General features: G+C 39.2%; 1 protein-coding gene across 5 annotated transcripts in view; it reads right to left on the minus strand.

Moving 5' to 3' along the window:
* Window positions 1–15,458, minus strand: part of cadm4 (cell adhesion molecule 4) — a 232,848-nt gene that overhangs the window by 3,152 nt on the left and 214,238 nt on the right. For 3 of the 5 annotated variants that reach the window (XM_008431153.3, XM_008431150.3, XM_008431152.3), the window contains exons 7-8: window positions 7,321–7,446; window positions 2,611–2,739 (exon numbers count right to left, since the gene is read on the minus strand). In XM_008431153.3, coding sequence (XP_008429375.2) covers window positions 2,611–2,739; window positions 7,321–7,446 — 255 coding nt within the window. Of the gene's footprint in view, window positions 1–604; window positions 653–2,610; window positions 2,740–7,320; window positions 7,447–15,458 lie in introns of all 5 variants that reach the window. The other 2 variants (XM_081597516.1, XM_008431154.3) reach the window with 2 other exon arrangements.

Raw genomic sequence — 15,458 nt, forward strand, 5'->3', positions numbered from 1 at the left:
GAAAAGTAAGTATTTTTATTATTTGTCTAATGTAAAGGTGGCTCATGTTAATCAGAGTCAAAATGAGCCTGATTTTGTAGCACAAGGTCCAAAAATCAACTGTGCTGAGATGCTGTTCCTTGTAAACAGAGTTGAAAAATGGGACAGTGAGAACCAAAAGTCAGATTCAGTGAAAGGAAACAGCCACATCCAGACTGGAGAAAGGAACTGGGTATTCTGGCTAAAGAAGATTTTTAAAAGAAGAATCTGATGTGTTTAAAGGGCTCAGAGAATCAGTGCCCCGGTTTCTTCTTTTTACTTAAAAAAATACTGTTGAGTATTTCTCAAAATCCGGTTAAACCCTTTGTTTAATCTCTAGAGAGGGAGGAGGAACTTTGACCTGTTAAACTTTATAAACTTTCACACCCAGAGACATATCTCTTTTAGGGTTAAATGATATGCTTGATGTTTTATTTGACTAATCATTACAGATTAGTGTGATTACTAATACGTTAACTCCAAATTATATTAGTGAAAAAGCTCCAATAATCATTCAATTTAATCCAAGAGTTAATATTATTGGTTCTTATAGAAGTTATAGTTTTTTTTTCTGCATATACAAAACCTTTTCACTGGACTTCAGCCAAGGGATGTTTCTGCAGTAGTGGCTATGCTAGAAAAGAGAACAAAACCCATGAAGCGTCTCTCATGTGTTTAACTTTTAAGAATAAAAGATGCCCAACTCTTGATTTATGTGTTTTGTTTTGATTCAGGCCTTCTGTTGTTCTGCTATGCCGAATTACTGTTCAAATAAATACTTCACTTTTTCTGTTTTTGGTGAGCAAGAATTACAAATACTATTTCTACTTGCTAAATGCCAGAATAATGAGAGAGATCTTTTTAATGGAGTTGTTTAAAGTAGCCAGTTCAACTTCACTCAGGTTACTATGCATATAAAGAAATTGGAAAGACCCAGATGATGACACATGGGGGCATTTGTCTATTCAAACATGTATACCCAGAGGACAAACCCCATGGGAAAAGTCCACTCATCATCCCATTGAGGACAGAGATGGGGTTTGGTGAAATGTGTGCATATCAAATCTAGAACAAAAGTAGAAGACTGTATGAAGATGCTGTCTGAAGAGGGCGTTTAGAGGGTTATCAACAATGACGTAAGTCCTGGATGGACAAAGCACTGGAAAGCTACTTAGAGTGGAAGAAATCATAATCCAAAAGCAACATAAAAAATCAGACTGCAGTTTGCAAATGCCCCCGGTAACAGAGAACACTGTGAACAGAACAGAGAATGCTAAAGAATGAGTGCAAATGAGTCTTCTACATGGATCGTGGCCACAAGCATGCAGACAAATTAATTACAAACTGCTTAAGGATGACAAATTAAATGTTTTGGAGCGCAATCATAAAGCCCTGATTTCAGTTCCATGGAAAATGTGTTGCAGGGTAGCCTACAAATGTGCCTCTGTTACGTCAGTTCAGTCAGGAGGAATGAGCCAAATATTCCACAAAGCTACTGTGGATCCATGGTGGAAGGACATACAGAACATTTTACACAAGTTGCACAGCTTAAAAGGCAATTACAGCAAATACTAAGGACAAGTACTATATGTAATTTCTTTATATTCTTCTGAGAACGAGAAAGGTTTTCAGAATCTAAAAAAGAAAATTATTATTATTTTGGCATTCAGCAAACAGAAAAGTAAGCTGCACGTTTTTTAACGTCAGGTCTCAACCGAGTGTCTGCTAGAAGGAAATTCCTAGACAGTGATTTAGGTTGGAACGGACTTTTTACTGCATCTTCTCCAACAACGCTGTACTCCGCTATCTGGTTTCAACTGAATAAGCAGCTACATGTAACTCAGAGAGGGGCTTGTCTTTGCAAGTTGATGAGGACCTGTTGTGAGAAAAAGGCTGGTGTAATACAGAAGCAACACCAGCAGAAGTTATCTCCCAGCTGAAGAGTCCTTTCAGTCACAAAGTGAGTGACACTCTATTTCTCCTCTCCATAGAGGTTGACTGACACGTTGACAGTTACAATGGACCAAAGACAAAGCTCTAATGGCCTCTGTCTCAACATTGATTGGTCGTAACAGTGCTGTCTCTCTGCTGATTGGCGGTCAAGTCATGGTGGATGTTGACAGACAGCTTGTCTGGCCATTGGGTGAGTTATCCTGTTTGCAGCTAGCTGCACTATTCCTAAATTATTTATTGGCAGCTGCTGAACATAGTGTAACACTTCCAATAATGGGGGCACTTATAAAGATAGGAAACAGTGGGAGGCTTCCTCTGAGTCTTGATGCACTAACATACAGTCATAAAACATCTACGTTACGCCTGTCTTTCCTGTCCCACCCTCTCTTTGGCTTCTCGGGCCAAGACCATTTATTATGGACAGCGCTTTGCCAGAGAGGAGCATCCAATCCATCCCTGTTTCTGTTGACAATTTTAACACGTTAGTTTAAATGATTGTTTACACAGAATATAGATGTACCCAACTACTAGTAAACTTTTAATGGGAAGTTTACCAGAAGCTACAGCTGTAAGGAACCTTGCCAGTAGTAAAAGAATACTGTGTCATATTAGTGTTGTGCATTCGAGATTATGCTCTACCTTTCTGCCGGACAGAGCACCAGATGGTGACGATGAGGACACAGATGACGGTGAAAACCAGAAGGGCCAGAACGCCACCTATCACTGCATACGGTACTGCGCTGTGAGTCTCAACCACTGCGCCGGGGTCTGAAAAAGAACAGAGCAAAAGAGAAAGAAAAAAAAAAAGAGAGAAAAACTGTGCATCAGTTCAGTGTTGGGTAATTTAATAGGGACGTATGCAGATAAGTGGAAGAAACAGAGGACTCCAGGCAAAGAAAATGAGACAAAGAAATAGATGGATCAAAATGAAAGCAGGACATAAAGGGGAGGACAAAGAAAGCCCGTTAAAACGTTAGCATGGGAGGGGGTACCAGGAGCAAGACGTGAGAAAAGAAAATTCGATATCTCCCACCCAACTTGCATTATCACCCTTCATCACCCCCCACTGCACAGAATGCCAGACAATCTGGATGAGTGAGAAAAAGGAAAAATGAGAAGAGTGAATATAGAAATAAGGTAGTCAGCCTCTACAAAGACTTCTTCCAAGCACCTGTCAGGAGAACAATACAGTTTGAGTGATGGAAACTTTAAGTGTGTTTAGAATCCGTGTAGTGCAACCTTCAAAAAAAAAAAAAAAAAAAAACTCAACCCAGAATGAACTAGAGGAGATAAAAGGCTTGAAAAACCCGTGACCATTTTTAGATAAAAATGAAAACACAAGCATGTAACACTGTAAGTCTAAAAACACCTTATAATAACTTCAGAAACTGCTTCAAAGTAAAACACAGTTCAATAAAGAAAAAGAGAAGAAAGTTTGAACGCCGTCAGTGTGTTGTAGTCTTTATCACTCAGTGATATCAGAAGAACGCAGTGCAATTAATGGGTGGGAGTACTGGTTATCTCAGATAAAAGAGTAAAATAATTACCTTTAATTTCTAAATTAGCCCATTGTTTTGTCACATACGCACGTTTGTGATGTGAAAAAATATTTTCTCCCCTGTCCAATTTAAACAGATTTTACTCTTTTTTTGTCACACTTTAAAGTTTTTGTAGCAAACTGTTCCATAACAGGTTTGACTAGGATTTACAGAAGCCTCGGGAAAGAACTCTAACTCCAGACTGATCGACATCGGTCAGTTTATTTTTCATCTCATCATTACATCAGTGTATGATTTATGTGATTTGTTTATTGTGCAGATCAGGCAGTTATCTGGCCTGGTTGGGGAAACTAAACAAAATAATGTGGTTGATTATTAACAACATAGCAATTTAGGTAAACATACTCGTACACAGGTTGGTTTGGATGTTTTCTGTAACTGGCTCTTGATTTTGAACGTTAATTTTGAATTCATACTATGTTCAAATCACACATTTTGTCTTCAGCCAGAAGCAAACCAGCTGGATTCAGACACAAAAGAGAATAAACTAAATCTTGCATATGTTTTTTCACTTCCAGTAGGTTCCCTGCATTATTTGCAATAAACTCCATTTTTGATGGGTTAAAATCAATCAGGACACCAGAGTTAGCCTCATAGAACGGGGAGAGGCTTTTCAGTCATCTCTATGGAAAAGATAACAGGTAAGAACTTGCAGTTAATGGGCTGTAACATTCAATTAGTCCTCTGAAGGAAAGTCGAGCCCTGAGATATTGGGATGATCAGGACTCGTTAGCTAAATAAGGAACCTGCAGCTAAATTGTTAGTTTCGCTTAATATACTTGTGTGGACTGCACAGCTTCAACAACAACGACTGTGCGGCAACAACAAAAGCAGCATGCATAAAGGAAAAAAAAGAAGGTTAAGATTGCATTCGAGATGAAATATACATGTCCGTGGAGTCCGGACAGCTGAGGCGCTGACAATAACAAAAACCTTTTGATGTGTTGCTGGGGAGCCCAACAGAAGGCAAGGCAGTTATTGATTCAGGATCCTTAGACTTCCATTGGACAGAATTAAAACATGAATCATTAATAAAGTGCTAACACGCAGATCAAAAGGAGAAGGAGAGATTGATGGAGGAGAAAAATGAAGAAAAGAAAGCTCATTCTTGTATATGTATTCCTTGGGCTCTCCCAAGGTGCTGTAATAAAGTGATTAAGTGCATGATCACGTATTGACAGATGCGTGTATTATCAAAATGAATGCATCTGCAGCAACATGACGCATGGGATTCAAATGCATTAAGACAGAGCAGTTGGCCAAAGCAATATTTCACAGGAGCAGAAAGAACCAAGCACTAAAGTGCACCTCATTCCCCCCATGCCAACCTGTTCTTAATCTGCTGCAGCCCAGAGCTCCACAGGAAATGACTGACGTTATTGAAAATCGTGCTGTTTCTCCGAGGAGCCCCATGGAAGATGCACCAACGTTGACTAAACATCCGCCAAAGTGTTCTTTCTTTACAGCTTTTCTTAAGACGTTTTTTTTTCTTTTTTTTTTACTGCATCTCCTCGCATGCTGCAGGTGAACATCCTCCACCTGCCACAGAAGATGGCAGAGGCAAAAAGAGAGAACAAGAGGGTTGATCCTGCTCCCTGTGCCTCGTCTCTCCTTTTAAGTAACAGAGCAGACAGATAAGCTGAAGATGTGGAAAAAAAGAAAGAGGAGATTACAGCGAGCATGTCTTTGTGGAAGAGCATTTATGAGATAAGTAGATCCTTTAGATGGAAAGAATTGAAAACCGGTGGAGATTTTGAAGTTACGCATTTAGGATACTAAAGTGATGGCGGGGTGGGTTTCTTAGACCTGCTGTGCTGCACTTTTCTGGCAAAATGTGATCAAAAAGACCACCTGGATCCCCACTTTCACACCCCTGCTTTTCACTCTGCACGTTTGTGTGTGTTTATGCGTGTACGTGCGTGTGTGCAGATAAATATATTGCTCTAGTCCTCTGGAGGCCTATGTCAGTCTCTAAGCTCTTCACGCAGATTCATTAACAGTACCCACCAAGCGGCAGAAAAACCAGCCGAACATCACAGACTCGCAAACACAAACGCTGACTGGGCGATGTGTTTGTTAGCAGGGAGGCATCAAACAGCCGGCGATAAGGAACCAGAGAAGGTGATCGCTGCGCGTGGCGCATATCTGAGCTTACAGAGGCACACGTACTAATGCAAATAGAGGGTCGAGGAAGGTCGAGGCAAAAAAGAAAAAATGTGTGCGTGTGTGGAGGCAGATGCAAGTGTGGGAAGAGGCCACCGGAGAGCGGCGAAATTGGTGGTGAGGAGGGCGGCACCAGAAGCTGAGCAGGAGACGACAAAGAGAGAGACGGAGGGCAAGAGAAGCCGTAACCTGCAAGAGACGGGTCACGAGAATAATGGAGGAGGCTGGGGCCACAACAGCATTATCCCTACTTCTGTATTTTTTTGCCATTTTAATCTGCATGCAGAGAGCAGCGTTACTCATGTCTCCATTATCACTGAAAATACTTTGTTAATAAGAAATGACTTTGGACTTTCAAGGAGTCCGTTTGGTAAAATTGATTTATACTTTCATTCTCCCCACCACGGAGCAGTAATGGCAACAATATACGCGCTCACACATGGAGTGTTAAATGTGCCAGCAAACAAATTACACCATGAATTCAGTTAATTAGACTTCGAGTGAGCGAATTTCAAAATTAAAAGCACAGTGCCAAGATGGTCACAGCTAACAGAATTATGTGAGCGATGAATTGGAGGAAGTAATTTTAGCTAAGTAGCCACAACCAGTTTTTTTTTTTAAATAAAACGGTTTGCTCTTGAAAACACAAATAAACACAAGAATTAAAGAACTGCAACTTCTTGAAGTATAAACTGGAGTACTGAATGGATATTGCAACACGGAAGAAGGCAACAGTTTTGAATCATATTTGTTTTCAAACATTGATTTTCTGTTGATGATGTTAAATGCCAAATCATCTTAGCCTTTTTACTGAAAAACTTTGCAGTGCCTAGCCAATATTTTCATGCCGCTTTAACTTTTTCACTATTCCAATACAAAGTCATGCATAATTTGGAAGTGGAGGGAAAAATTATTAAAGCCTTTCAATATTTTTATGGGTACAATTCTATAAGTTGTGTCATGCATTTGTTTTCAGCCAATACCGTTTTTGCAGTAACAGAAACAAGACTTTCAGAGTGTTTGCCAGGTTTCTACAATTGATGTATTCTTTTCTTAATAACTCAAGCTCAGTCAGATTAATGGACGGCCATTTCAAATGCTCATCGGAGATCATTTGAACAAACATCTTTACAGGACAGTCGTATCCATATTGTAATTAAATTAAACACAGCAAATACATTATTTAGGGTTATCAGAGAAAAAAGGAGCTTAATATAAATGCCTGATATATTTACAAATGGTATGTAAATAAAAAAAAACATAATTTTCCTTGCACTTGTCAATTATGCAGTACTTTCTGTTTGTCTATCATAAAATTCCACTAAAATGCTCACGTTTTTTGGAACCAAGGTATGAATACTTTTCAAAGGAATTATAAGTTCGATAAATCAATTTGGTTCGTCACAGTCTTTCATTAATTAAGGAGCTAAACCAGAGCATTACATATTACGTTGCAATATATACATGTTATTTAACCTTTGCATCATTATCAAGTTTTTGTTGATAAAAAACCCCCCCATAATATTAATACATGAATTTGATCTTCTTGCAGGTTACAGCATTCTCTTTGCAATCTTGCTTTGAGGGTAGCAGAGGTGGGAGGAGAAAGTGTGTGTGCATGGTTTACCTTCTGGGTCCAGTAAGCGGCTTTCTGGCTCGAGGAGAGAGGTGGTGGGAGGGGTGGTAGTAGGTTTTGTGGTAGTAGGTTGGGTGGGTGGAGTGGTAGGGGCCATGGTAGTGACTGACACATTTTCTACAGACAGACAGGGAATGGAATGGCACAGACGCACACAAACACTATTATCTACGGCATGCAGGGAAACTACAAAACACAGACATAGGTTCTACATTTACACAGCACATAATACATGGCAGGCGATTTGCTGAATGTAAATATTAATTGAGTTAATGGGTGATCTTCTGTCAGTTTTGGGAGACAGACAAAATTACAGATGAACAAGCAACATCAGAGACATGTACAGAATATAAAGCAGATTCCCAAAACCTGAACATCTTTTATGCAACGTTTTTTTTCTCCAGTAAAACCCAAATGAAACTGTTGCGATAAGTGGTCAAAACCTTAAAAGCCTTGTTGATAAACCTTGTGATCGATTTCAGGATTCAGCTTTCGTATGAATCTTATTAATATGCCAAATATTGTCCGGGCATATTTGCCCACTCTGCCTTGAAAAAATTTGTAAAAATCAATCAAATTGTGAGGACAGCCTCTTGGACCAGCTCCTCTCCTGTCTCATCAATTTGGAAAAAAAAAAAAAACCCATCCAGTTTTTGTAATGCGGCTGCTGTCTCATATTATCTCCAATTATTTATGACTGGCTTCGCTGTACCATGATAAATAAATAATCCTGGGCATTTTTGTGCCCTTCTCTTGACTGGTAGCTCTGTACAGTTAGCTCGTTTTCATCCTTAACCTTTTTAACCTCTCTGAAAAGCTTTGTTAAACGATGCAAATGAGTAATTGTCAGGAAAGTCCTCATGGGGCAGCAAAACATTACTTCAGGATAATTAGATTTACTGTAATTGATCGCAGGTCTGATCTCAGGAGGACTGAATAAAAGTTTTGGAATGATTTATAAGGGTCTTGTTTTTCTTCTTGCACCACAGAAACTTGGTGATTTACCAGAGGCATGTATACCTTTGACTTTCACTGTATAACTAATAAAGTCACTCTAAAATAAGATTATGAATTGCAAAGAAGTTTTCTTTTTCATTTCCTAAGCTGCAACAAAACAAAGTTTGCTGTATTTCAGGGAAGAAATAATCTTTTTACAGCTTTGCAGGGCAGTCAAGTGGAACCCCCTTTGAAAAGGTGTCAGCTCTGGCTTTTCAACGTTTTGGGTCACAACAGAGAGGCATTTTAAAGATTTTTGAATTTTCATTCACTTTGAAATAAATCCAAGTCACAACTACAGAGATCTCACCTCAGTAAGTACGATGGCGCTATTACCATGTTTCAATGCAAGCATGGTGTTCTTTTGATGATGTGCCATGTTGTGTCAAACAAAGAGAGTTTTGGTCCAAAATATCAAGCTTTGTTACTTCGCACCATCCAGCTGATATATGGGGAATACACCAGATCGATTCCTGTCAGTTTTTACTCTCTCTGAGTATTTTCCATGCCCTTTTGTCAAATCAGTGCCTTATCCAGCTCTTGTAAAGCCACTGTTATCCCACTTCCTCCAATTAATGAGATACAATCACGTGAATTTACAAAGTGATGCAGAATTCTCCGTCTAAAATAGTACAATTCTTAAACGTGATTAATCCCTTCAACTATCTGAATGGGTTCAAAGCAGAAGTTTACAATAGAAAAGACGAGCTTTAAAAGGTTGATGAAAATCTACCTGGCAGACTGGTATTCATCTTCAAGTCAATTGGAGTAAATCAGGAATGAATTTGTGACCAATGACACATTTTCCAAGCTTCGGTGGAAGCAGTGAAAGTCTGACAGATGCACACTCGTTGGAGCAGCGCCATGCGGGGGAACTGTCTCATTTGATGCTGAACAATAGCTTGGATCCTGACACCATCCTCCAAATCAATGGTAAAAACACAATGGCAAATGGAGAGGTAGAAAGAGACAAGTTCATATTGCTGTTAAACGAAAAATAATGGCTGACAAGAAGTACGAGGGAACTGAATAGGTAGGTGAGTGTGTGTTCGTGTTTATGAGCGCACGGTTCTCGGCACTTTTGAAGTCAGAAAAATCTGTCTTCATCAAAGTAACTTGAAAACTAACTGCAACGTGCGAAGCAGAGCTTGTTTTCAAAGGTTTTGGCTCTCACACATGCACGGTCATTCATGCTAGATGAGCACATATGCTTACACAACAATGCGTAATTGCTTCCCCCCCCCCAACATACACACACAGAGATGCTGCCCTTTCTGCTCAGAAGTAATTTATTGGTAAGTATTCCTCTGTCTCTTCTCCCTATTTCTCCCACTGGCCCTGAGATCATCAATCTCTTTTTGCACTCTTCTTATGTCAGCACTATACTTCCCTGCCTCCTGCTTTGTTTTTTCTCCTTACTTCAAGGCATGCCTGCATCTTTCTCCCTTTGAAATAAGTGTGTGATGCATTCTATAAAAAGACTAAGCAAAAGAGTGTAGGAAAAAAAAAAATCTATTTAAAGAGAAATTACCAAACTCCATCCACAGAGCTGTGGAAAAGTCTGGCTTCTTTTTCTTCTGTTTTGTCAAACTACATTATGTTTTGTATTACCAAAATGTATCAACAAAAAAAGCATAACCCGAGTAAACACAGAAATCAGTATTTAAATGAATGAATTGAGCAAAAACACTCAATGCAGCAGTAAAATAATGAAAGGCAAACCGGGACATTCACCTTTGAGTGGCTCCAAAAGGAAGAAAATATATACAGTTAAGGTTTTGGAGTGATCTAGTAGATGTTTACTTAAATCCGAATGAAACAGCGGCAGGAGCTTAAACACAATGTTTATGGTTGAACATCCTCCAGTCTGGCTGAATTACAACAAAAACCTATGGCTAATTATTGCAAATTCTTGATGTTGCAAAGGGAGGAACAAGTCATTTTTACCTTCTTAAAGTATAATTTAAGCTCCTTTTTTAAATTTAAGTAATATTTGTCTGGTATTAAGATTTGTTTGATGATTTAAAATGTTTACAAAAAAAAATAAGCGAAAACAGAAGAAATTTCTGAAGAAGCCAAAGCTTTGTTTGGCACCGTAAGCCTCAATGCGGAGCCAAAGTGCTCCATGTTTCTGTGTGCCTTGAGCCTTTGGGATGAATATTATAATAGCTGGGATCGCTGCTCTAATTAACTGCAAAATGATTAATGTCTTACCTTAATTTACTCACTTTGTTTAACTTTTTCTTGTGTTTTTTTTTCTCTACAATCTAATACTTCCTCTTTGTTCTTCCCAATCAGCCGTAACCTAGCCCCTCATTTGCACCCCATGCTTTCGCTAGACTTCATTTGGCCGCCTCATCTGGCTTCTCTAGTTTCTTTCCTCCGTGGCTACATTCCCTCGCCGCCGCTCTTCAGCTTAATTAAGGAGAATGCCGTACAGCTGTCGTTCTCTTGGCCGATAGCATCCCTTTTTTTCCCCCTCCACATCATATTGTTATTCATTAACACTATACGCCTGCCAATCAGACACGCAGCCCACGTTATTTCCAGGGATGGGTGAGGCAGCACTTGCGATAATGACGTTGCTGCTTGTATCTCATTCTTGCAGTGGTGCGCCTGAGGAGACTGCATCACCAGCATGGATTCTTTCATGTTCAGCTTTCATGATTATAAGGGCCTTGCCCGGAGCGGTTTTTGTCTATCCAGTTGTCTATCAGTGAGCTGAGTGTTAGATATTGGTGGAAGGTCCATGGCTGAGGGCAAGGAGGCCAACGCTGTTCAACTGAAGGCTCATTCAAAATTTACTGTGCGGTCAGGTGCATAGTCATGTGTGGAAGGAGGCAGAGCTGGAGACAAACCTGTCTCTGAGTTATCTCAGAGTCTGGCTCCGTCTGTCACTAGCCTCCAACCTTTTTGGTCTCTCCTCTCATTCTGTGCACTTTTAAAAGTCTCACTTCATTAAACGTAGGTCTGTGTTTTTTTTTCTTTTTATTCCGATCATCTTGACAGCTCATTACAACAGTCAAGAAGACACCGACTAATCCCTGTTCACCTCTCTATCAACGCTACCTGTCCTTTTCATCTTCCTGTCATCCCATTCTGTTTTCAAAGAATCTTAGAAGAAAATTATTAGTCCTCCAGTTCTCTCTGTTCCCTTCTCCCTGCTGGTTTTCAGATGTCTATCCATGTATGTAAGCGTACTTTTTATGTAAAAGATTCCTATCGTTCTCTCTCAGTCTGTCTTCATGCATTTCTCCAATGGTCTGCAATTCAATCCTAATTGGTTTTACTGGCTTGGCAATTCATCTCAGGGCTGCAGCTCAGTTAAATTACGTAAGGCGACCCTGTGGACCTTAGCAGGATTGTGGACTTTTATCTACAGTGTTCTGCAAAAAAGTAATACGTCTTGGACTTTTTCACCTCATGTCATATTACAACCACAAACTTCAATATATTTTATCGGGACTTCATGGGCTAGACCAACACAAAGTAATACATAAAGTGGGAGAAAATTGAAATGTGCTTACGAGTAAAAATCTGAAAAACTTGCAGTATGTTTGAATTCAGTCCAATTTCTTCTTATTCCCCTGAATAAAACTCAGCCTAACCAGATGATCTCTAAACTTTTCGACAACATCAGTGAACACACCAGATATGCCAGGACTAAAGTTGTGAAGCATTTTCAAACAGGGTTAAGTAACAAAATCCAAAGATTTGGGCATCTCACCAGGAATCATTCATATTCTGATAATGTAAAAAAGTTTGGCAACAGCTGCAAGGTACCAGGACAAGACTGTACGCTGACAGGCCAGACTAGGAGAACATTAATCAAAGAAGCAGCCAAGATAACGCCGGCCAGGCTGCACAGCTCAGATGGAAGAATCTGTTGTCAGTTTGGCACAAGCAAAGTAGGGGACAGAACAACATGTGCAAGAAAAAAGAAAAGTGTTTGGCCTATGTGCAAATCCCCTCCTGAAAGGAATACCAACACGCTAAACACACCACCTCCAAGGGGCAGCATCGTGCTGTGGGGATGCTTTTCATCAGCAGGGACAGGGAAAATGGGATGGAGCGAATAATGGCTGGAAAACACTTGAAATCGGAGTAGAGATAAGGCCAGTAAACATACAGCCGGAGCTGAAACGGTTTAAATCAAAGCATATTCATGTGCTAAAATGATTGAGTCAAAGTCCAGATTGATATCCAACTAAGAAATTAAAATTCACAGATGCTCTCCAGGTAATCAAACCGAGTCTGAGCAAGGGGATGCTGCATATGTATTGTGAGGATTCAATGCTACCACACATCATCATCTTCCTAAAATAATGGTCTAAGTCATTTTTGGCCTAAAAGGATTGAATTTTTTTGCCTGAATCATCTTTTGACAAAAAAGAGATGGTGTTTTTATTCTTTTCCAAAATCATTTTTGGCAGAAAAATGACTTGGGCCTTTATTCTGGGAAGGTGGTGATACGGCACTTTTTTTTAAAAATAATATCCCTTTCACTTCATTCCTATTCTCTACTTTCTGTTCATGTATTACAAATCTATCCAAATAAACAGTTTGTGGTTTTAAGGTGTGAATACAACTGGAAGGCAACATATTCACTTGAAAAATTCAGTTTATCACTTCACAATGGCAGCAAAGGAATGAAACAACCAACAAAAGAAAAATGCAATATTTTTTTTCCCCAGGAGAGTTTCTACCTTCACAAGCATCAAGTTGGTCTCCCTTCATAAAGAGACCAACACACCTGCATCAACTGACTTTTACCTGAGTTTTTGGTGGAAAATAACTCTCTATGCGAGCCATTTGTTTTTTATTTTGAACCTGCAATAAAACTCTTTATTTTCCGCTGACTCATTTCATATCTTCCAGCGCTCCCTCTTTGCGTTCACCTCCTTCCCCAGTGCACTGTGGGATTCCCTCTGGGAAGACCGGGAGCCAAGCGAACTGACATTTAGTTTATCTGACAAGCCAAGCTACTGAATTCTAACCTGCCTTCGACCTCCATCGTCCTTCCTCTATAACTTTCACTCTTTTCTTTGCTCTCTTCATCACTTTGTGCCTCGCTCACTATTCCCATCATCCGCTCTTTCCCAACTCCTCACACCTCAACGCTTATGCTTCACCCTCTCGCATAAAGAAACTGAAGTGCAGATGGACATATAATAGGGGGCAAATGGGTGGCAAGGTGAGAAACAGTGGTGGTGTTGGAGAAGTGAGGAGAGAAGGAGGAGGTTGAACAGGAGGTGCAAAAGAGGTGAGAACAGTGAGTAGAGCATAAAGGAGGCTAGATATTGAGGAAAAACATATGGAGAGCTTGAGCGTGTGCAGTGAAGCAGACAGGAGAGAAGAAAGAAGAAAGACTGAAAAAAAAATCAACATAAAAAGCTTTATCTTTTTTTCTGACACAACAATAATTAAGAATAAGGGAAGATTTTTGCCATAAAGAGTGATATTCACAATTTAAAAGAAATAATAATAATAAAAAAAACACATGAATCTAACAACGTGGGTGTTGAAGGTGAAAAAAAGAGAGCACACTCTGGGTAGGTGCTGGAGTTATGAATCATCTTAACATATTTTACAGCACAGAACGATATTTATTTTCCATATTGACTGATGAGCTTCATTTAATTCCCAGAGGCATTTCTCTAACACCTTATTAAATCATCCATGGTGGATTATTTGCACTGACAGAGATGTATAGCTTATGCAACACTCCAGTTTTATAGAGCATTTCAAAAGACACACACACACACACACACGCATACATCTCTGGAAACTTTAAAAGCTGAATGTAAAGAGGGATCATATCGTATTTCAAAAGAAAGAATTAACACCATGTTTGCCTCATTATCCACTGTGACATTTGTTCAAAACGTAAGAGCAGTGTTTAATATAATGACGTGCGGCAACAGCCCTGATCTCTTTCAGATAGAGGTTTGAAGTGAAACAATCTGCTCGCTCAGTGAGTTCATACTTTTTGCTAAGAACAGTAACACCACTGCTGATACAAAGCGACAGCGTGTGGGTTTAAGAAGCTGATTGCTGTAAAGCTGCTGTGCACAGAGAAGCTGAGTTTGTTTTAAAGCGGGTGTCTGTGCTCATTTTTAAAACAAATGCAGATCTCTAGCATAAATTATTAAGAATTAGTCCAGTGCTGTAAAAATGTATCTGTATATTTATTTTCTCAGTTTTTAATCACACTGGCATGTTATACATCATCTAACTCGTTTTATTACAAGACAAATATAACCTGAGTAAATATAAAAACTACTTTCAAATGGAAGCATACAGCAAGAAGATCCTGCTTTCAAATCTGCAATTTGTCTTTTTGCATGTTTTCCCTATACATACACAAGTTCTTGCCAGGTACTCCAGATTCCTCTCATAGTCCATAAACAGGCTATAGCTAATTGGTTATGCTAAACTGGCCGTAGGTATGAGTGTGAGCGTGTGTGTGTGTGTGTGTGTGTGTGTGTGTGTGTGTGCGTGTGCATGGTTATTAGTCTTGAATGTCCCTGTGTTCCCCCCTGATGGACTGGAAAATAGATTGTTTTCAAATGATTATTTCATTTATTAAGAGAAGAAAGTTCACAAATTGAACCAGGTCTTATGTGCAAAAGTGAAAGCCCCCAACCTAATATTTGGTTATGCCACCCATAAATGGTAATGAATCATTTGCATTGTGGAGGAATTTTTGTGGAATTGTTTGTGAAGAGTGAAAGAACTTTGACCAAACCATTGTGCAGCCTTTATTATTATTATTATTATTATTATTATTATTATTATTATTATTTTAGAGCAGTTCAGTAGATTTTCCAGCATGCTTTCATCATAGTCCTGCTGCATAATCTATGTGTGGTTGAGTTCAAGATTATGAATTTATAGCCAGACAATCTCCTTTTGCATTAGATCAAAATTTAACTCTCTATTAGCAATTGCAAGATTTCCAGGTCCTACAGCAGAAAAATTGTGTAGATTAGAGCATGATGTTTAGTTTTTTGGGTGGGGGAGTAACATTTTTGCTAGGGTCAAGTATGTTGGGATCATTTTTCTTCTCCTAATAAATTAAATAATTAGGTTGTCTTTGTTTCTGCTTAAAACTGATCATCAAAAGTGTGACA

Source organism: Poecilia reticulata, chromosome 16 (assembly GCF_904066995.2).
Source record: "Poecilia reticulata chromosome 16, P_reticulata-male-v2, whole genome shotgun sequence".
NCBI lineage: Eukaryota > Metazoa > Chordata > Actinopteri > Cyprinodontiformes > Poeciliidae > Poecilia > Poecilia reticulata.